We start from the raw sequence: 23,204 nt of genomic DNA, 5'->3' as shown, positions 1-23,204 counted from the left end.
CACTCCTCCTGCTTCTTTCCCAACTCATAAGTGCTAAAAGTGTGCCCCACCACACCCAGCTGTGTAGAAGAATATTTCTAACAGCATTATCCATAATAACCAAAATGGATAATCAACCAAATGTCTATCAACATAAACAAATTATAGTATGTACATGTAGTGGAATATTATTCAGACATAAATGAAGTACTGATATATACTGCAACTAGGATGTACATGAAAACATTATGTTCACCGAAAAGCCAACCACAAAAGGTTGCATGTTGTTTGAGTTCTTTTCTAGAATATATCCATGATATGAAAATCCATAGAGGAGGGATTAGAGATTGCCAGGAGATGGGGAAGGGGGAAGGAAAGCATGATTACCTAATGGGTGTCAGGTGTTTTATTGGACGGTGCTGAAAACTTTTAACATTAGAGACACAACTGTTGATTGCACCAACATTGTAATTAAATTATCATTGATTTGTACACTAGAAGATAGTTAATTGTAATGTGAATAAAAATAACATTTTTAAAAGAAAAACTGACAAAAGTAATAGAAAATATGAATAATTTATATGTAATGAATATTGAATGGTTATTAATGCATTCCCATAAAAAACTTTCAAGCCAAGTAATTTCATCAGTGAATTCATTATGTTGAAACATTTTAGGCAAAAATACTGCTTTTATACAATATTTCCAAAGAAGAGAAGTAGAGGAAATGCGTCTCAGCACATATAATGAGGCCAACATAATTTTCTTTCCACAGTCTGATGGTACATGACAAGAAAGGGAATTATAAACCAATCTTTCTCATGAACAAAATATTAGTGAATAATATATGTGCAAAAAAAGAATAATGCATTATAACCAAATAGGAATTGTTCCATGAATGAAGGTGTTTTTAATATTCAGAAATCAAAAAGTGTAGGTCTGGGGATAAAATTCAATGGTAGAGTGCTAGTCTTGCGTGCATAGGGCCCTAGGTTCAATCTCTGGTACTGCCCCCCAAAAAGCAATATAATAACCACATTAAAAGTAAAAGAAAGGAAGAAAAATAATATTTTATAAAATGTAATACTTACACATAATGTTTTTAAAATAAGCAAACTAGAATAGAAGGGAGTGTTTTTAAAATTCAATCAAAGCTGTCTACAAAATACCTAATAAAACATCATACTTAATAGTGACAATATTGATAGGCCCTTGACTATCACTTTTATTTAGTATTGTATAGGAGCACTGTTATGATTTATATATTTTCCTAATCTTGAGCTACAAAGAGATTTTGTTAACTAGATACAAAAAAAAAAAACTAACAGTAATTGGAGAAAAGATAATGAATTGGACTACATTTAAATTTTCAATTTTTTAAAACTGAGCCCATTAAATAATGGCAAAGATGTGGAATTAGAACTCTCAGAAACTGCCTGTAGGAGTAGAAATTGGTACAAGCACTGTGGACATAGCAATTCTATTTCTAATTATATCCTCATCAGAAATGAATCTGTATGTCCACTAAAAGACAAGTAGAAGAATTTGTGAAGCTGCTTTATTCAACAACAGAATGGATAAATTGTATTATATGCACACAGTAGAATACCATGTCAGTCAAAAGAACAGAATATAACATGGATGACTCTCAAAAAGGATTGTAGACTGAAAGCAAAACACAAAAGAATATATGCCAAATGATCCACTTATATGAAGTCCAAAAAACAGATATAATCTACAGTAACCAGAAGTCAAGATGGGGGTAACTCTGGGGAGTAGGTACTGATTGAGAGGAATCATTTCTGAGGCTTCAAAGATACTATAAATGTCCCATTATCTTCATATGGATAATAATTATACTGGAATATACATTTTTAAATTTTTGAGCTATATAATTAAGGTCTTATACTATTTATTTATGTATGTATGTATGTATGTATGTAATGGGGATTGAACCCAGGGGTACTTAACCACTGAGCCACATCCCCAGTCCTTTTTTATTTTTTATTCTGAGACAGGGTCTTGCTAAGTTGCTTAGAGCCTCACTAAGTTGCTGAGGCTTGTCTTGAGCTCCCAATCTTCCTGCCTCAGCCCCCTGAGTCACTGATATTCCAGGAATGTGCCACCAAGCCTGGCAAGATTTTATACCTTATTAGATGTATGTTATACTTAAATTTTTATTTATGAAAAATGTGATATAGCAAATATTATTGAAAAAATAGATATTTGCAAATATAAAAAAGAACTGTCATCTTCATTAAAATATTTATTGTATTAAGATTTTGTCTTAATGAAATATCAATAGAACTTATATTTGGGTAACATTTCATGATTCACTTTCTCCTAACCTGGCAAAAGAGATGTCATTTAGGTGTATTCTAGGATAAAGACTGTATTTTAAACCATAAATTATATAAATTAACACTAAAATCAATTTTAAAATTTTTTTCAATTATTAGAAATCTCAGTAACTCATTGCTTATTTCTGTCTTTTAGGTTAAGACATCAAGCCCACAAAGAATTTTATGCATACAAACAGGTAAGAAATTTAATTCAATATATTAATTAATTAATTAATTAAGATTTATAAACATCTACTCTTTTTAATGTTTTTTTCAGTTGTAGAAAGCCACAATATCTTTATTTTTATTTTATTTATTTGTTTTTATGTGGTGCTGAGAACTGAACCCAGTGCCTCACATGTGCGAGGCAAGCGTTCTACCACTGAGCTATAACCCCAGCCTCCAAATTGATTTTGATCATGTTTTTTTCCTAAAAATTAAGAACTAAGATTATTTTCACTCATATTTTAAACTAAGACTGGATTTACATATTTTCATTTTAGCATTTCTGTCAATAGAGTTGAGACATTTCGCTAAATGAATTTACTCCTTCTCCATTTAAAGACATAGCAGTTCCTCAGAGATGACCAGCTATGGTACAGTGGTCTCATCATTCCCTTTTGTACTTTAAATGTTAGTTCAGGTCTCACATTAGAAGCCCACAAACTTGGATCATAGCTGTTAACCCTTCTATAGTTCCTCACTAGTTTGTGCTTTAATAACTCAACTTTTCTTGAAATCCAAATAAAAGTAGTTTTTTTTCTTCCTTGTGTCATTCTTTAACATTTACCACTGACACCAAACAGTGGGCCTAGATTTTCCTTAATTCTCTTTTGGCTCTAAGCATAAAATTTTTGTTGTCCTTAGAATTTTAGTATGTGTTTATATGAGTTTAAATATAGGCAGGGAGGGAAAGCAGCTTCAGCTTGTTTGGGTCATTAACCTTATTGACACTGATGTTAACAGGACTATGTCATCATTTTAGGAGTGTATATCTTTCTATCCATTTTTTATTCATGTATCCTTTTTTTAAAATATTTTTTTAGTTGTAGACAGGCACAATATCTTTGTTTTTACATGGTGCTGAGGATCGAACCCAGTGCCCCACACATGCGAGGCAGGAGCTCTACCACTGAGCTACGGTCCCAGCCCTTATTCATGTATCTTTGATATCTGAATTTATTGGCTTGTTCCCTAGATGTACACACTGATGTCTTGGTTAATCCCACATTCTTCCCCATAGTTTTCATATGAGATTCAGAGTTGAATATTTTAGTTTTAAGTGAATCTTTTGTCTCAGTTTTGTCATAATCTTGACAACCTAAGCATGTTTGTATATAGGCTAACTAGAAAGTAAAATTGGCCTTGGTGATCATTTATACATGAAATTGATAGAACTAATTGGGTCACAAGACACATGGTAAATTTAATCTTTAAAATATACTGAATATATTTAAATATATTTATATTATATAGTATATTGAGCTCAAGTTAAAAGAATGTTGTTAAAATGTTCTATCTCAAATTGTAAGAGATTATCTTCAATACTGAATTATGAAGGAAATTTTATTTGTGTGTATGTACACACACACACATATATATACACACACATATATAAATATAAATATTTCTAAGTGGAATGAAAAATGTTTTAAGTTACAAATTTAAATAAGCACAAAATAATTTTTTGTTCTTACAGGTTATATTAAAAGAGAAAGTAAAAGAATTGAATTTACATGAGGTAAGTTGCTTTATAAGCATTTTAATATTGTCTTAAACTATTTTCTAATAGAAGTGATATGCTATAGTATGCTTAAATAACTTTATTTTCAGAAGCTGAAAAACTTAGGCTTGTTTTGATTTGCTTAATAGACCATTTGAGGGTGAAGTCATATAAAGATAAATTGTGTGAGGCCTTAAAGAGAGTAACATATTTACTGTTTTTAATAGGGATGGTGCCAATGTAAGATTTCATAGCAACAGGGAACGCTGCTTACTGTCAATGCTATATAAAAGGAGATAGATATAAATCAGTTTTTCTATTTGAGGTGAATTTGTACTAATTCCACTCTTGAAAATGTTCTCAGTATTACCTTCCTACTAATGGCACACACGCATGCACACACACACACACACACACAAAGTATGATTTTCTAATAGGGATAGGTGTGTGAGAAAGTGAGGCAGAAGGATGGAATGGGGAAGGGCACAAAGGTAGCAGTAGAAATCCTGGGCATTGTCTGAGTCTTAAGTTGCAGGGTTGACTCACAAGTGCTCACTGGTAATTTAAATATAAACTTTTTTGTGTGTATCCTGTTCTAGACATTAAGACACATAGTCTATAAAAATTCTGTTAATTTTAATGTTATTCCTGTGTTGCCTGTGGTGAAGCTACATTGTCAGTCTCTCAAAGAGAGTTAATTTGTGAAGTTATTTGAAGAAGAATAATTATTATTTAAATTGTTGTTAAACACTTTGAAATGATCTGATGCTCCTTGGGTCATTTTACATATTTTTCATCAACGAATTGAATACATTCCTGCTTAACAGCAGTTTACTTATAGTTTTGGATTAAATTTAAGCATCAATTACTGTTGGATATTTAACTTTCCAAAGGTTAATTTTAACATGTAGCCAAAATTAGCATAAAATAATAGAAGATGATCTCTTTTCTAATTAAGATTTTTTTCTTTTTGTATTTTATTCGAGGCAAGGTCTGAGTTGCTTAGCGCCTTGCCATTGCTAAGGCAGGCTTTGAACTTGTGATCTTCCTGACTCGGCCTCTCGAGCCCTGGGATTATAGATGTGCACCATCATGCCCTGCTTTGAGATCTTTTTGATAACCATAAATGAAATTTTAATTCTGACATACATTAACAAGTTGAAAAACCAGGTTTGTCGGGAACAGAAGTCTTCAGTATTGATTTGATCGATTACTTTTAGAAAGTTAATCCTGAATAAATGTATTATGTTGCTGGCATGATACATGTACCTATAATCCCAGCTACTCAGTAGGCTAAGGCAGAAGGATCACAAGTTCGAAGCCAGCCTGAACAACTTAGCAAGATCCTGACTCACAAGTTTTTTTAAAAAGGTCTATGGATGAGCTCAGCAATAGAGTGCTTGCCTAGCATGTGTGAGGGGCCCTGGGTTCAATACCTAATAATACCAAAAAAAGGAAATTGCTGCCTCATTACATATTAGAATTAGTGCCCCCAGCTGTTCCTAATCAATTTATTTTGCTGAATCTGGCCATTTGTATTTAGTTATTTGTTATTTGTATTTAGTTATGGTAAGAAGTTGCTTTTATCATTAAATTTCTTTTGTACCTTTGTCTTCAATTTTTACCTGTGATAAAAAAAAATTCTAGTTATGGTGAGAAATTGCTTTCGTCATTTTCTTTTGTACCTTTGTCAAAAAATAAATGGCCATATTTTTGTGGCTCTATTTCTATATTCTCTCTTCTGTTTTCTTAATTTATTTGCCTATTCCTTCATTAGTACCACATTGACTTGATTAGAGTAGTTTTATATTAAGTCTTAAAATCAAGTAGTATGGGGGTGGGGGCTGGGGCTCAGTGGTAGAAGCACACTTAACCTGGAATGTGTGAGGCACTGGGTTTGATTCTCAGCACCGCATATAAATAAATAAAAAATAAAGGTCTATCAATAACTTTAAAAAATTTTAAATCAAGTAGTATGGTTCCTCTAACTTTATTCTCTTCCAAAACTGTTAGATGTCTTAGTCTAGTTTCTGTTGCTATAACAAAATACTTGAGGGTGGGTACTTTATAAAGAAAGAAGGTTAGTTTGGGCTCATGTGCTGAAGGTCCAAGAGCGTGACACTGGCATTGGCTTTGCTTCTGGGGAGGACCATGTGCTGCTCCATGTGTGGTAGAAAAGCAAAAGTGAAATAGGCACATGCAGAAGAAAGGTCAGATAGCAAGAGAGAGACAGAGGGAAACCTGAATAGCTTCATAATCTTTGTTACAGTAACTAGTCCAGTCTTGTGAGGTTCTAGCTCAGTGGTGCTAAACTTAATCCAGTCTCAAAAGAATAATCCAGTCTCTCAGGAAATATGAAACCATTCATGAAAGAAGTGCCTTCATGACCTAATTACTTCTGCTAGGTCTCATTTCTTAAAGGTCCCACTGCCACTCAACGACATTACATTGAGGACCAAGCCTCAACATGAGTTTTGGTGGGGACAAACCAAGTTATAGCACTAGTCTAGTTCTTTTGCCCTTCTATGTAAAGTATAGAATCAGCTAGTCTACCAGTTAAAAAAAAAAAAAAAAAAAAACCTGGGGCTGGGGTTGTAGCTCAGTGGTAGAGCACTTGCCTTGTATGTGTGGGCTCTGGGTTTGATCCTCAACACCATATTAAAAAGGTGAATAGTGAAATAAAGGTATTGTATCTATCTACAACTAAAAAAAAGTAAAATAAAGGGAATAACTGAAATAGAAGATTATTGATTAGTATTATATTAAATATATAAATGTATTTGGAGAGAATTGACATTTATTACATTTATTTTCTAATGTATGAATGAATGTATTATATCTTTTATTTATTTATTTAGTAATTTTTTTGAAGCACTGTTGTTTAGGCTGTTACACATTTAGGATTTTTATGTCTTGGTGATTTACCCTTTTATCAAGATCCCTGTTCATCCCTGATAATTTTCTTTGCTTCAGTGTCTTTTTATTGTGTGTGTTGGCGGGGAGGGATTGCCAGGGATTGAACTCAGGGGCACTCAACCACTGAGCCACAGCCCTGTTTTGTATTTTATTTAGAGAAAGGGCCTCATTGAGTTGTTTAGCACCTGCCTCGTGGTTGCTGAGGTTGGCTTCAAACTCACGATCCTCTGTCTCAGCCTCCCCAGGCTCTAGAATGGTAGGCATGCACCACTGCACCTGGTCCTGCTTCAAAGTCTTTGATAATATAGTGACTCCAGCTTCCTTTTAGTTAATGTTTGTATGGTATGTCTCTTTCTAGCCTTTTATCTTTAGTCTACCTATATAATTATATTTGAAGTAAGTTTTTTTTATAGACAGCATATAGTTTTTATTTTCTCTGTTCATTTGTCTTAATGTATCAAGGCAAATATATCACTTAATAATATTAGACTCTCAGAAGTAAACATAAGTATATAAATCATCATTACCTTGGATTAGGCAATGGATTCTTAGATATAACAACTAAAGTACATGCAACCTAAGGAAACAAATAGATAAATTGAAGTTAGCAAAATATTAGACTATTATGCTTCAAAAGACATTATCAAGAAAGTGAAAGGACAACCCATAGGGAGAAAATATTTGCAAGTCTGTATCTGAACTCTTATAACTCAATCATAATAAATCTATAAAATAAAAAGGTATGCAAATATATTCTCCCAGCTTTTCATCTTAACAGGGCTTTTTTTGTTGTTGTTGTTGTTCTAATTATTTATACATGACAGCAGAATACATTACTATTCATTGTAAATGAATAGAGCACAATTTTTCACTTCTCTGTTTGTACGTGAAGTAGAGTCACACCATTCATGCAATCATACATGTACCTAGGGTAATGATGTCTATCTCATTCCACCATCTTTCCTGCCCTCATTACCCCCCCTTACCCTCCGTTTGCCCAATCCAAAGTTTCTCCATTCATCCCATGCCCCCGCCCCCATTGTGGATCAGCATCAACTTATCAGAGAAAGCATTCAGCCTTTGGTTTCTTGGGATTGGCTTACTTCACTCAGTGTGATATTCTCCAACTCCGTTCATTTGCCTGCAAATACCAGAATTTTATTCTCTTTTTTTTTTTAAAGAGAGAGTGAGAGAGGAGAGAGAGAGAGAGAATTTTTAATTTTTTTTTTTGAATTTTTAATATTTATTTTTTAGTTCTTGGCGGACACAACATCTTTGTTTGTATGTGGTGCTGAGGATCGAACCCGGGCCGCACGCATGCCAGGCGAGCGCGCTACCGCTTGAGCCACATCCCCAGCCCTTTTATTCTCTTTTAATGCTGAGTAATACTCCATTGTGTATATATACCATATTTTCTTTATCCATTCATCTATTGAAGGGCATGGTTGATTCCACAGTTTAGCTGTTGGGAATTGTGCTGCTATAAACCATTAATGTGGCTGCATCCCCGTAGTATGCTGTTTTTAAGTCCTTTGGATATAGACTGAGGAGTAGGATAGCTGGGTCAAATGGTGGTTCAATTCCAAGTTTTCTAAGGAATCTCCATACTGCTTTCCAGATTGGTTGAACCACTTTCCAGTCCCACCAGCAATGTATGAGTGTGCCTTTTCCCCACATCCTTGCCAACACTTATTGTTGCTTGTATTCTTGATAACTGCCATTCTAACTGGAGGGAGATGAATTTTTGATTTGCATTTCTCTAATTACTAGAGTTGAACACTTTTTCACATGTTTGTTGACCAATTGTATATCTTATTCTGATAAGTGTCTGTTCAGTTCTTTAGTCCAATGGGTTATTTGTTTTTTTGGTGTTAAAGTTTTTTTAGTTCTTTATGTATCCTAGAGATTAGTGCTCTGTCTATTGGGCGTGTGGTAAAAGTTTGCTCCCATTCTGTAAGCTCTGTCTTCACCTAATTGATTGTTGTTTTTTTGTTTTTGTTTTTGTTTTTTTGTTTTGTTTTTTTTTGTTGTTGTTGTTGTTGTTTTTGTTGAGAAGAAACTTTTTTAGTGTGAATGCATCCCACTTATTAATTCTTGATTTTACGTCTTTTGCTTTAGGAGTCTTGTTAAGGAAGTCAGGGCCTAATCTGACATGATGAAGATTTGGGCCTATTTTTTTCTGCTATTTGGCGCAGGGTCTCTGATCTAATTCCTAGGTCCTTGATCCACTTTGAGTTGAGTTTTGTGCATGTGAGAGATAGGGATTTAATTTCATTTTGTTGCATATGGATTTCCAGTTTTCATAGCACTGTTTCTTGGAATAGGCTATCTTTTCTCCAATGTATGGTTTTAGCACCTTTGTCTCGTATGAGATAACTATATTTATGTAGGTTTGTCTTTATGTCTTCTTTTCTGTACCATTGGTCTGCATGTCTATTTCAGTGCCAATACCATGCTGTTTTTGTTGCCATAGCTTTGTAGTATAGTTTAAGGTTGTTTTGTGATGGCTCTTGCTTCGATCTTCTTGCTAAGGATTACTTTGGCTATTCTGGATCTCTTATTTTTCCAAACGAATATTATGATTGCTTTTTCTGTTTCTATGAGGAATGATGTTGGAACTTTAATTGGAATCATATTGAATATGAATAGTGCTTTTGGTAGTATGGCCATTTTGACAATATTAATTTTCCTATCCAAGAACATGGGAGATCTTTCTTCTAAGGTCTTCTTCAATTTCTTTCTTTAGTATTCTGTAGTTTTCATTGTAGCAGTCTTTCACCTCTTTTGTTAAATTGATTCCCAAGTTTTTTTTTTTGTTGTTGTTGTTGTTGTTGTTGTTTGGTTTGTTTTTGAGGCTATTGTGAATGGGATAGTTTTCCTAATTTCTCTTTCAGAGGATTCATTGCTGGGCTGGGGATGTGGCTCAAGCGGTAGCGCGCTCGCCTGGCATGCATGTGGCCCGGGTTCGATCCTCAGCACCACATACAAACAAAGATGTTGTGTCTGCCGAAAACCTAAAAAAATAAATATTAAAAATTCTCTCTCTCTCTCTCTTTCTCTCTCTTTAAAAAAAAAAATTTAAAAAGGATTCATTGCTGATGTATAGAAGTGTATTTGATTTATGGGTATTGACTTCATATTTTGCTACTTTATTAACAGGGCTTTTTGCAAAATAAAAGTCTTTAACTCCAGTTTATCAAATTTTTTTCTCATTACTTGTAATTTAGGTAGTATGTGCTTTTCACGCCTGTGGACTTAAAGTTGCTCCAATATTATTCATTGAAATGGCTATCCTTCTGCCATTGAAATGCTTTTGCACCTTTGTCAAAACAAGTTGATTATCTGACAAGGGATTTATATCTAAAATATATAAGAACTCATAACTAAAAAGAAAAATAAGTCAGCTAAAAAATGGGCAAAAGGACTTGAATAGACATTTCTCCAAGGATATGTATGGTGGCATTATTCACAATAGCCAAAATGTAAAACAACCCAAGTGGCCACCAACCAATGAATGGATAAACAAAATGTGGTATATTTATACAAGGGAACATTATTTAACTATGAAAATGAATGAAGGCCAGGCTCAGTGGCGTAGGCCTATGATCCAAGTGGCTTGGGAAGCTGAGGCAGAAGTATCATGAGTTCAAAGCCAGCCTCAGTAATTTAGTGAGGCCTAAACAACTCAGTGAGACCATAAATTTAAATAAAACATAAAAAAGGGCTGGGGATATAACTCAGTTGTTAAGTGCCCCAGTAACCCCCCCAAAAAAGAAGTACTACAGTATGGATGAACCTTAAAGACAGCAAGGAAAAGAAACCAAATGCAAAATACCACATATTTATGCTTCCATTTACATAAAATGTCTAGAATAGAGAAATCCGTTAAGACAGAATTAGTGATTGGTTGCCAGAATTTGATGAAAAGAGAAAATAGGAAGGGATTGCTTATGGCTATGGGTGTTTTGGGGTAAGGGAGGTGAGGCAGATGTTCTGGAATTAAATAGTGGCAGAGAGTTAATATATTATTTTTTATTTTCCCTGGTTCTGGAGATTGAACTCAGGGTGCTTTACTACTGAATTACATCCCCAGTCCTTTTATTTTTTTATTAACATTTATTTTTTAGTTGTAGTTGGACACAATACTTTAATTTTATTTATTTTTATGTGGTGCTGAGGATCAAACCCAGGGCCTTGTATCTGCTAGGTGCGCGCTCTACCACTGAGCCACAATCCCAGCCCTATTTTTTTATTTTGAGAAAGGTTCTCATTAAGTTGGCCAGGATGACATCAAACTTGTGATTCTCCTGCATCAGCCTCCTGAATCACTGGGGTTACAACTCTGGATGTGTTTTAAAACTTTTAGGAGCTGGGAATATAGCTCAGTGGTAGAGCACTTACCTAGCATGGACAAGGCCCTGGGTTTGATGCCCAGTACTAGGATCAGAGAGGGAAGAGTTCTTTGACCAGGCACAGTGGTACCCATCTGTATATACCTGAGTCCAGTGACTCAGAAGGCTGAGGCAGGAGAATTGCAAGTTTGAGGCCAGCCTTGTCAATTTAGCAAGACCCTGTCTGAAATAAAAAACAAAGAGGGCTGGAGATATAGCTCAGTAGTGCCCCTGGATTCAATTCAATCTCTCGTACCAAAAACAACAACAACAAAAACAAAACAAAACAAAAAAAACCCTGCTGAATTCTATACCTATTTAAAGGAGTAAATATCATGATATGAGAATTATAGCTTAGTATTTATAAAGGTGATAGGAAATCACTTTGGATACAAACAATCTGTCATTGAAAGTAAAGGTCATTTGCAAAATATGCTCTATAAAGGAAAATTTTTAAATGACTCTGGCCCTGGGGGATCTTCCAGGAAGTCCAGTTTGAGGCTTTTGTCTTTTTATTATTGCCTTTAATTTTTGGTCACCTTTAGCACTTACCATGTCAGAATTTATCTTCTGTGTGTATATGTTGTATTTGTTGTTTGTTTGTTTGTTTGTTTTCAGACATCTATAGTTTTTGTTTGTTTATGAGGGTGTTTTTAATTTTTTTTTCATTGTCTATGGACCTTTATTTAATTTATTAATTAATTACAGTGCTGGGAATCGAACCCAATGCCTCACACATGCTAGGCAAGTGTTCTACCACTGAGCCACAACACTAGCCCAATATAATTTTAGAATTTGTTTATGTAGAACATAATAGCACATTAAAAACCATAACAAACTCCATTTTGAAAAGGTGACAAATTTGGATCCTAGAATTTATAAAAATGAGCAATGTGTCTCACATACTTCAGTAGAGTTAGTACTGAACTTCCAGAAGATAATTCTAACCCTGTTTCAGAAGGTTAGGCTGAGGGAAGCTTCCTCTTGAAGGCCACAGGGTTGCTCACCCAGTTTAGAAGGTGGGGGCATTTTCTGCCTTTATAGATGAGAAGCTGAGGCCCAAAAAGATAACCCTGCCCCAGAAAACAAAAATGGACTTGAAAGTAATGCTCTCATCACAAATTTTAAACATTAATAGACAATTGGTATTGATAGACTGACTTACTATATCCTTCCAACCTGATATAGTTCAGTGAGGAGCAGGACAGGTAATGTCCTCATTTTATAGGTAAAGAACAGTAATTATGAGGACAGAGGCCACAACTTGTAATAACACAAAGCTAGTAGGTGTCCAAGCCCAGGCCAGACACCTATCCTGCCTTCTTCCTTCCTGCAGTCTTGGTGGCATGATGAATCTTACAGGGCACTCTTGTCCATTCTCCTCCTGAGAAGATCCTGTCTGTTGTACACAAAAGGCCCCAGTAACTGCCACAACAGGGGTATTGGAAGACTGACATTCACAGCACTGGCTATAGGCACACGTAACCTAGAAAGACTGGGTTACATATTACAGGTTAAAAAGCTGATCACAGCAAAACCGTGTCTGCTGTCAGGGCAGGAAATAGTGATAGCCTGAGCCAGGATCCCTGGGGATGAACAGGAAAACAAGCAAAGAAGAATGCAGCTATTGAGCAGGAGACAGAAGGGGTTCAGCAACACATCAATGTAACAGACCTGAGTCCCCAGCCAGGACTAGCTGCTCCCCAACTCCACCAAGCCTGGCCTCTCCCCAACATGATTATTGCTACGTTTGTTTCCTCATCTGTAAAATGGGTAAATGTGATGATACATGTATCCAAGGCACTAAGTATTGAAAGCAGTGAAAACTGTCCATCTGTCAGAGAGCAGTCCTGGCCCATGTACATAATTTTGGTAAGTGAAACTTGTAATAATATTTAATTTGACAAAGACAGACTCTGATAGAAGGACAGTGCCACATGGCAGCTCTACGAACTACAATTTGTGCCTTAAAAACTGAAGCAAGAGTTGCCCAGGATGTGAGCAGGCCCTTCAGTGAGTACTTGGGAGCTGGGACCGTGCTGCTGATCAGGCAGAGCATCCCCTGGGAAAGTCAGTCCCTGGTCACATGCAAGTTACAAGGTGAAGCCTGCATGTATGAGAGGAATCCTGTCACACTTCTCTCATGTACAGAATAAAGGAACCTGTACTTATTTTCTGTCTCTCCATCTGCCTACCACCTTTAAATGTGCAACAGGAAGAGCATGGGCATCTTCTTCAGAGGGCCTTACCATTCCAGTTGGTTTCTTTCCTGTAAAGAGTTGTGAGACACTATAAATTTCTTCAAATGGCTGGCCCTGGGGAGCCTGAGCTCTGCTCTGTGGCTTGGGTGAGTACCTGCCAGACACTTGGTCTCATTTGTGACTTTGTCTTTCAGCTCTGTGCAGTATGTCTAGAAGACTTCAAGCCTCGGGACGAGTTAGGGATTTGTCCATGTAAGCATGCCTTCCACAGAAAGTGAGTATTGGCATGGAATTATTTAATGGGAGTTGACCTTGAGGCATATCAACCAACTCAGTGTGGGCTATGTGGCAATGCCAGACAAGCTTGATGGTTTCTCATTTGGTCTGTAATGCAGGAAGTTGACAGCACCCTGTGAGGCAGGTGTGTGTATTCGTGACATTTAGGAGGGTGAAGGGGGTGGAATGTGACTACCACGACAGGGCTCAGGCAGAGAGTCAGCCAAGCCTACACCTCTCTGGAACCCAGATTATAAACAACTATTTAGATGGAACTTTCTAACAATAGTTTCCATCTCCTAAAAATGTATTTTAATCAAAACCATAGTTACTTTAAATCAAAATAAATAAAGTCTGTATATAAATGGTAGTGTGGGGCCATCTCCTCCATACCACAGACATTAATATCTCCCTTCTCTTGCAATTTTATGTGTTTTGTATTTCTACTAGAAAATTTTATTTTCCTGCTTCCTATTTCCCTCCTCAGTGTACTTTGCTCTTTAAGAAGTCCTGGATAGCCGGGCATGGTGGCACATGCCTGTAATTCCAGCCTCTCAGGAGGCTGAATCAGGAGGATCACGAGTTCAAAGCCAGCCTCAGCAAAAGTGAGGCACTAAGCAACTCAGTGAGACCTCATCTCTAAATGAAATACAAAATAGGGCTGGGGAATATGCCTCCATGGTCGAGTACCACAGAGTTCAATCCCTGGTACCCCCACTAAAAAAAGAAGTTGTGGGGGGTAAACTGAGGGTATAACACACCAACTGGCTTCCTAATACCACCTTTTGGAAAACAGGAGGGTCTGATTCCTTCAGAGAGTGACATGTCTTCTCCACCTATAGTGGAGCTCCTTGAGACCATATACCAGACTCCTTACACTTGGGTTCTAGGTGGCAGACATGTTCACTATCCTTGGCAACAGTGAGATGACAGCAGGAGCTGCTATTAGTATGGGAATAACATCTCCCTCCCCTCACCTTGTTTCATTCTGCAGGTGCCTTATTAAGTGGCTGGAAGTTCGGAAAGTGTGTCCACTGTGCAACATGCCAGTTCTGCAGCTGGCCCAGCTGCATAATAAGCAGGACCATGGGCCCCCCCAGGGACCTCTGCCTGGGGCAGAGAACATTGTATAGCTCACTGCAAGGATCAGACTGTTGTTGAATACGAGATCTGTGTGGAGCCAGGAGGAACACAAGCAGTCTCTGTCTTGGTTGCTGTCTACCTGGGGCATTAACTGCCACTTCTTTTTCCTCACGAAGAACTCTTGAGTCAACCAGGCTGGCAATCTAGGCATCTGGGTCTTGTGACAACCAAAGCACTCTGACACTACCCCATGGCCAAGAGAAGAGGAGTGAATGAGTCTACAGGTTTGATTCCAGAAACTTCATGAGGGTCTCTTGCTAACTCCATTACACTCTATCTCCATGTTGAGGTGAATCTTTATCAAGCAGAAGGGAAGATAAACACAGGTGTAAGATAAGGGAACTGAGGGATCGTCTTTAAAGCCACGCCCCTACCCTGTGGACAGATGAGCTCCTGTGCAGACCACAAACTCTCCTGGCAGCCGGGAACTGAGTAAAACCAGTGGTTACACCAGCCAAAACCCAGGTAGCTGCCAGTGGTTGGTGAGGCAGTGCCCACAGCTTTTCAGTTATGTTCCTTTTATAAGGCCATCTTGGAACCCAAGGGCAGAAGTGCCCCTCACCATATCTGTCCCAAGTTCACTTGCTACCAATACTTGCTATCAAATCATCTAAGCTGAAAATATTAGATGTGCTTGGAAAGGCCTGGTCAGAAGTCATTTCCTCTTACCATTTCCTCCTCCCATTCACCAGTTAGGCCTGTCAGGAGCCCCAGCAGGGGCTAGAGCCTGTGTCCACACTGTCCCTGTGTAACCCAGGGGGCCCCAAGGTTCTGCCTACATCCCTGTAAGCACAGTATGGTGCCAATGTAGCTGCTGGCCTTGGCCCACTGGCGCAGGTGAAGCTGCTGTGAGCCCTTCAGAGGAGCAACTGACAAAGGCCAGTCCTCCTGGCCCAGCTGAATGAAGAGGATACCGACCCCTTTGCCTCTCCTGTTCTTTCCTCCCTCTATTCTTTCCCCTCTCTTGTGCTGTTTCTACTTAAGAAAAAAAAAAAATGCCTGTCATTGACTTTTTAAAGTCTACCCCAAGTAAGTTCCCTACGTAATTCTGAATCCTGAAGCCGGTGATCCATGCGGAATTGTAAATAGTTTCAGGAAGTCCCTATAGGGCTGGCTACCCTTAGTGTGTGCCTCAGTATTTGAACTTGTGATCACCAACTGAAAGTGTCTTCATAGGAGAGAGATGCATGCTACTCTTTGGCTCTTTCTGTCCAGCTTTTCTAGAAATGACTCAGTCTATTAGGATCTGTGAACACTGTGTAAACTAGCCATGTGTAGTAGCAGTGGATGAGACAGAACGTTCTTTTCCACAGCCTGCTCTCCCCCTCCCATCCCATCTTAAGAGGTGCCACAACACATCATCAACTGCTTTACTCCACTCTGTCCCACAGGTGTGAGTAGAGTTTTTCACTGGAATACAGTCTGCGTGATATGGAGAGGATGGAGAAGGCATTGCTGCTGTACTCATGGCATGTCTCCAGGAATTTTTTCTGGAATCCAGCCTCTACGATCATAAGAGGGAACCTGACCTTGGCTCAGGTGGCTTGGGTCAGATGAGGAAGAAAATTCCCATTTGCTTAGAAAAGTGCTGGGCAGAATCCAGTTTGGAAAATTACAAGTGCAGTTGGTCAGAATTGGCCGTTTCCTATGTGTGACCTATTCGTATGCCAACTGGACTGCTGCCTAAACAGGGCAAGAGAAGTGTGAACTATTTTTATATGAACGCCTTAGCCTGTTTGGCCCTCTTGAGAACTCTTTATACACTGCAACTTTCACCCTCCTTTTGTGTTCTGTTCGTAGCATGATAGAGTTGAATGCTGCAACACCCAGTTTACAGTGAAATGTTTTCAGTGACCAGTGTTAAGTGGGCTTGCTGCTAGCCCAGCCTCATTAACGGCCAGCATCCACCAGTTTCCATGGCATGACCTTGGGACAGATGTTGCTGCCTCTTTTTTTAAGGGGCTCCAATAGGAAAGAAATTTTTCCCTTCTGACCTACAGTGCAAATCATTGCCACTTACAACTTTCCTAGGACTCTAGCCTTTCAGTTGCCACCTTTTCTGTCCTTATGCATTAGTACTAAGGAGATAGCCTCATGAAGTCCCTGGATTTGTGCCAAGACAAAATCATCTCATCTCACTGCATAAGAGCTCCAGGCATGCTAAGGTGCAGACTCCAAATAGTCAGGGCCTTTAGAGGAAAGGACAAGAATGCTCTGTATTCTGCACTGGGCCTCATCTTGGATATGCTGTGCCTGAATGAAGTGCCACTAACTTCACCATCTCAGCACTTGTGAATGCAAAGTGCTTCTTAAAAGGAATTCCTTCTGCTAGCATTGGGCTGGAAGCTGAACTGTCAACAAGAGTATTCCTCTGCTCTTAGTGATCTCTTGGCTTGGTGGCATCCTGCTACATCACTAACAGTAGTTATGGCAACTCTTAGCCATACAGTCAGTCCCTACACCTGGGTCCCCCACCAGGTGTAGATATGTGGGGAATCTGATCTACTCTTGGACCACTAGCTGGTGTGATTTGTCAGTGTCTTAAGCAGCTCAAAGATTGGATGTCACTTGGGTGCTGTGGGTTAGTGGAACATAACTCAGCCCTTCTGTGGCTAAACCATTATCTAGTTATTGCTAGAGGCCAACTGAATTCAGCTGATGTTAGAAGCAGGGAACAGACCCAGCCCAGTTCCTAGTTGGATCAGCATAAGACCCTAGAAGTTGACATCTGCTGCTTTTCTTTGCCAAGTATGATTTAGTTAGGCCCATCACTGGCAGATAAAGTCCTTGCAACCTGTACTTTTCTGGCCAAGGAGCAGGACAAGACAGAACTGGCCAAATGAGAACAAGTGCTTCTGGAGGTCTGGGCTAAGGAATACAGGGGACCTCCCACTATTGCCAGCTACCTAGTTCTTAATAAATCAAGATCTGTTTCCCTTGTGCCAAACCCCTTGGCTCCATCAGAAATGACATTGGGCCGTGTCTCTTCATGACTCCACATCTCATCTCCATTGTCAGGTCCCACTTTAAGCTACTATGAACTACTGTAGAAATTATTTTCTGAGAGGCTTCCTGGGTATTAGGAGATGCACAGGGAGGTATCCCAGAGCTCCAGGCAGAAGCACTTGAAGTAATTTAAGTCACCCCCTTCCCATTCACTTGCCTTGTGCCATTCTGCAGGCTTGTCTCAAAGCCTCATTTCCTCATTCACCGCCTGGGGACTGCATTAACAATGTCCTTGCCACCTCTTGGGAAGATTAGCCAGTGTCCAGAGCCTGGTGAGCAGCAGGCCTAGGGACAGGGGGCTGCTCATCCTCATAATATCTGAGTCCAGGCTCAAGAGCTTCCTAAGCTGCAGGGGCTTTACCTGGGGCTAGGACTCACCTGTCTCCCTTTCCTCTTCTGATCTTCCTTGGTCACATTCATCTGTCATTTCCCCCACTGCACCCCAACTTGGTTGTTCAAGGCTGTCTTCCTTTCTAGATTTAATTTTTTAAATAGGTAATCCCACAAAACTGTTAAAAATTTTCTTCCTTGCACTCCTGACTCCATCAAACCCAGTTCCTCAGCACATGAGCACCCACTGGTTTTTGTTCCTTGCATAGCTTTCCAGAGATTATTCATGCATACACATTCCACATGCAAATGTATGGGTAATTGGAGTTTTTTTGCTCATGTTATAACACACAGGCTTATTAAAGGGACATTCCTGTTCGTGTGGGAAGAGCCATTTGATTAGTCAGAATCTCTTAAAAGGTGAGCCCAGAACTGGGGGATATTTTTGCATCATATTCCTTTTGAATAAGGTGTTTTTTATTTGATGTTTACATACTGGAACTATATAGTTTCTTATGTGAATCAGCAACTGCAGTCCTTCCCTTAAGCCAATGGTCCAGCTAATTCAAGAGCACTAGTTTTCAGATTGTCTTCCTGTTGTGTGAGATCAGTGCAGGCTCAAGCAAGACCAGCTCCTCAGCCCCAAGCTGTATGTGCAGTGTGCCCCAACCCCATCTGGTTTGTTTAGTGTTGTCTGCCTGTAACTGCCATTGTTTCTTAAGAGTGCCAGTGTCTCAGAGGAAGAAGTTTGAATAGAAACTAAAGGCTTATCTTGTAGTGCAGATGTCTCTGCCTCTACCAGTCAGCTGGCTGCTATGTCTGAATGTCCATAAGCAAGTTCCAGATTGGCTTCCTTTTCTTTCATCTTCATCTATGTACTCAGAGGCAAATGTTTCCTAGAGAATTTCCCCTCACCCAACCACTTTTCCATTTGGCGTAAGAAATTACCATAATCTTTTCATTTTTGCCCTTTAAGGAGATGAAAGTTGAAGCTGCTTCCTCCAGGCACCCCTGGGGGAGGGTAGACTTGTGCCTCACTCACCAACAGCCACCCAGTGCCTCTCATCAGCCTTGATGGTATCTGTCTGCCTACTGCCCCAAGCAGCATCACTGTTTTAAAGTGCAACTAGGCCCACTCTAACCTGAACTTTGATTAGAAATTTTGTGGTAAACACCCTCAGGCACTTGTGGAATATCTGGCTTTGGTTAGTGTCTTTCCCTGTTAGGAATTCCTTAAGTAATAGAGATGAAGATACCTAAACTCAGTGTAAATTCTGAAAACTGCATGTGATAACTGGAAAACACCAGATCATAGCTCTTTAGTAAGATGAACAAGATCCTATGTGCCATGGATTGTGCTTCCAATTGAGGGGAAATTGTTCAGTAATTCCCGTTCAGCTTTACAGCCCAAAATGTTGCGAGATGCAAAGCACTTAATTCCACTTTTAAATGTGAAGCATCTACACTTCTGGCTTTCCAATCTAGTCCTCATGCCTGTGGCCACAGGATCAGGGAGACCACCCGTGCTGCTTTATAGACATGGTGTAACCTAGAATGTGGGCCCCACCAATGTCGAGACTTCTGTTTGTGCTTTGACAAAGTTTCCCCGCACCCTAGGCCAGTTCCAGCCTGGCAGGTCTGTTTTGAGGCCTGCTGTGTACCATTAGTCTCCGTCCACGTTCCTCCCTCCCTTGCACAGCTCGGTGGATGGGGTAGGGTGCCCAGCATTAATAAGTCCCTCCTGGTGACAGCCTGGTCTTCCAAGAGAACGCTGCTGGTAACTTGTCTCTAGGTCTCTTGACAGATCATTGCCGGGAAGGGGGGCACTTTAGTCTTGCAGTTTAGCCCTTTGGGGCTTATTCACTAGATATTGTATAACTCCCTCAAAAATAAGGTTTATGAAATGCTGAACCTCAGTTTTCATAGACGTGTTTGTACACTAAGAATTCTGCAGCAGAATATTTTTAAACATCCGCAGTTTTTTGTAAGGTATATTTTTGTATATTTAATTGCTATTTTAAAATTTTAATGCATTTTTTGCTAATCACTTGTTTAAAAACAAAACATGCATGTAATTGACTGAAACACATGTAAATAAAAAGCAGGTTTTGAAAATACTTAGTGTTCAAGTGTGTGCCTTTCAACTCAAGAGTAGTTGCCTGGGTAGTAAGACTTGAAAATACAAAGGGAAAGGTTCTGCTCAAGCAGAGGGGGTAGGTGCTGATGCCTCTGGCCTGTCCACTTCTGTAACAGGCATAGTGGTGAGAATGCTAGGCTTCAAATGGAGATTACAGTTTCGGAAGTCCAGGCCTTACCAACCACCCTGGCCTCAATTGTACAGGCACATGTTGACAATCTCCCAACTGTTAACTCAGGGTGGCCTGAAGTAGCAGGACTTAAGCTTTTTCCACGTTCAGCCCACATGACCCTAAGGACTCACCCCCAAACCAACCCTCATTGCTATATATCCCAGACCTTAAAGTATTTGTCTTGAAGAGGTGTCTTGGTCCAAAGTTCTCTAGGCCAGTGCTACTCTCCTCGCTCCTCACTAAGACATCTGCAGCTTAGCTTCAGTCTGGTGGCTTCAGGAAAACTTGTTCTGAGGCCATTCATGACCTTGCAGTCGAATCTGGACAGCCTCATCCATTCTCCACCAGGTGCCTGAAGACCTGCCCTTAGTCTGAGCCACAGGCCTCTATGAATAGCTTGTTTTGTCTCTTATTCCTTCACTGCCCATTTCATTACTATTATTTTTCTCATGCTCTTGGAATTCACAAAATCCCCTTACTTTTCCCATCTGCATGCGCATTACCCAGCTCTGTATCTGACCTAAAAACTCAGGTGCCTATTTGACAGTCCAAAATCAAACATAGGTGCCCTTACGCCCTCATCTCCCTACACCCTGCCACCTCCTACCCCTGACCAGCCACCCTCCTCCTATAAGTTCAGGCCATATATTTTTCTCTGCACCATAGCCACAGCCCACATACTGTTTCTTCTGGCATTAGGATAAGGTGAGACACTCAGGCCACCAGGTGGAAAGCAGACTAGGACAACTACTGAGAGCAGACAGGATGTTGGCCACGGTGACCACCCAGAGTGCACCTTATGGGCTGGAGGTGGTGAGATGGCAGTAAGCTTGGATAAGGATATGCATATCTGTAGGGATAGCATTGAAGTCCACAGGTGGAGAGGAAATAGTGTCTATGGCTTTAGTTTAAGGGCCAGGTCTGGGTGGGGTGCTGCCTTGAGGAGATCCAGGATTGTGTCTGAGGACTGACACCATCTGTCATCAGAAAACAAGCTGGCAAAGACGGAAATAATCCATGAGGCAGAGAAGCAAGAGGAGCCTGCTAAGAGCTGACGCAGGTAAGATCCTGAAACATCCATTAGATTTGTAACTTTAGGTTCACTGGTAGCCTATCAAAAACACTCCCATGGAATGACAGAGTGGGCTGAACACAAGGTAAAAAGTGAAGAAAAACAGCTTCTCAAGAGATGAGCAGTGGGTTGAAGGAAGGCCAACGAGACATTCACAGCTCATACTCTGGATCCAGACAGATCTGGGCTTGATTCCAGTTCTGCCCATTACCAGCTGTGTGACCTTGGGTATATTTGCTCTTCTGGGCTTCAATTTCCTTCTGTGTTATACTGTAGGAATAGCCAGGGCTGAGGAGGCTGCCCATGTGGAACACTGTCATAACCTCATGTGCTCCATGAGATGGAAGTTCACAGGAATAATCTGCCCAGCAGAGCAGGAAAGCCAAGGGCCCATAAGCTGAGAAATCCCCACCTCCAGTCCCAGTACAAGTGGGTAGATGGTGGTGGTGGTTTTGGTAACAAGGAGAAAGTGCAGCCAACAAGCAGACAACTGAGAGTGGAAGATCTAGAGATAAGCAGCTGCAATAAGGGTGAACTGCCATCCCAGCAGCATTCCTCTTACTCTGCTGCAGGAGGCCCCAGCCCAGCTGGACCCACACTCTAGATGTGTCAAGGCACATGCATAAAGGCACATGTCCCTCAGGGGAAAAGCTATGGGACGCCCTGCATGAGCCGGCCCTCTGCTGCCATCACACAGCCCACACCCAATCTTGCGCCCTACTCACCCCTCCCTTCCACCCCAGAAAGAAATTGAGCTACATGTGGAGATCACAGAACAGGGAGGGTCTTAAGACCTTCCTTCTAGTTATAAGGCTGCTTTATACCAGGCCTTTCCTTGCCTTCAACTGTGATTCCCACATCACTTGGCACATTAGATATAAAAGCTGCGCTGTCTCCAAGGGGAAGGCTTCTTAAATTATTCTGCACAGCAGAAAGAAAAGGTCCAGCCCTTAGCAAGACACTCAAGTAGTCTGAAACCCCCAAGCACCAGAGGCTCCCACAGTTAATCAGCAGACACCTCAATTCCTCATCTGCTACTCAGCCTGAAAGGATACTCTCTACATGGCCCCTTGAAGAGCCATCAATTCCAGAGGCTCTTTGGTGTCACACTGCCAGCCTCTGCTTTTTCCACTAGCTCACCCATTTTGGTCAGGTCATTATGCCCCCTACCCTAGGGAATTCTGCCAGCAGTTTTCTCCTTCCATACAGATCTTGCCATGATTTAGAGAAGTAATACAGAGCAGCCCTTCTAAAAGTTGCTTTTTCAGTTTCAGGAACAGAATTAACCAACCCAATTAAGTTTTTAGAAGCTTAAACTATTTTTCAATATGTACACACACAGGCTAAATACAAACCAGAGTAATGCACAGGTGATCTCTAAGGCCGTACTGAGAAAACAGTGATTAGATTATCACACACAGCAGCCTATCTTGCATACAGCAAGTCAAAACAGGATGCAACGCAGGACAGCTCTTCCAAGGCGTCTGCAATGAGTTATGCCGAGATTTACAAAAAC

The 23,204-nt window shown here is 39.9% G+C and overlaps 1 protein-coding gene across 2 annotated transcripts in view; it reads left to right on the top strand.

The window, feature by feature from the left end:
• The window catches only part of RNF24 (ring finger protein 24), an 82,568-nt gene extending 59,416 nt beyond the window's left edge, over window positions 1-23,152 (top strand). For both annotated transcript variants that reach the window (XM_081291584.1, XM_081291585.1), the window contains 4 exons: window positions 2,476-2,518; window positions 4,021-4,062; window positions 13,747-13,826; window positions 14,823-23,152. In XM_081291584.1, the coding sequence (XP_081147710.1) occupies window positions 2,476-2,518; window positions 4,021-4,062; window positions 13,747-13,826; window positions 14,823-14,961 (304 nt within the window). In that variant the 3' untranslated portion in view covers window positions 14,962-23,152. The remainder of the gene's footprint in view (window positions 1-2,475; window positions 2,519-4,020; window positions 4,063-13,746; window positions 13,827-14,822) is intronic.
• The last annotated feature ends 52 nt before the right edge of the window (window positions 23,153-23,204 follow it).

This window comes from Spermophilus citellus, assembly GCF_964194105.1.
Source record: "Spermophilus citellus genome assembly, chromosome: 4".
Classification (NCBI taxonomy): domain Eukaryota; kingdom Metazoa; phylum Chordata; class Mammalia; order Rodentia; family Sciuridae; genus Spermophilus; species Spermophilus citellus.
Note: the sequence above shows the minus strand (reverse complement) of the source record. Positions and strands in the feature narration are given on the sequence as shown.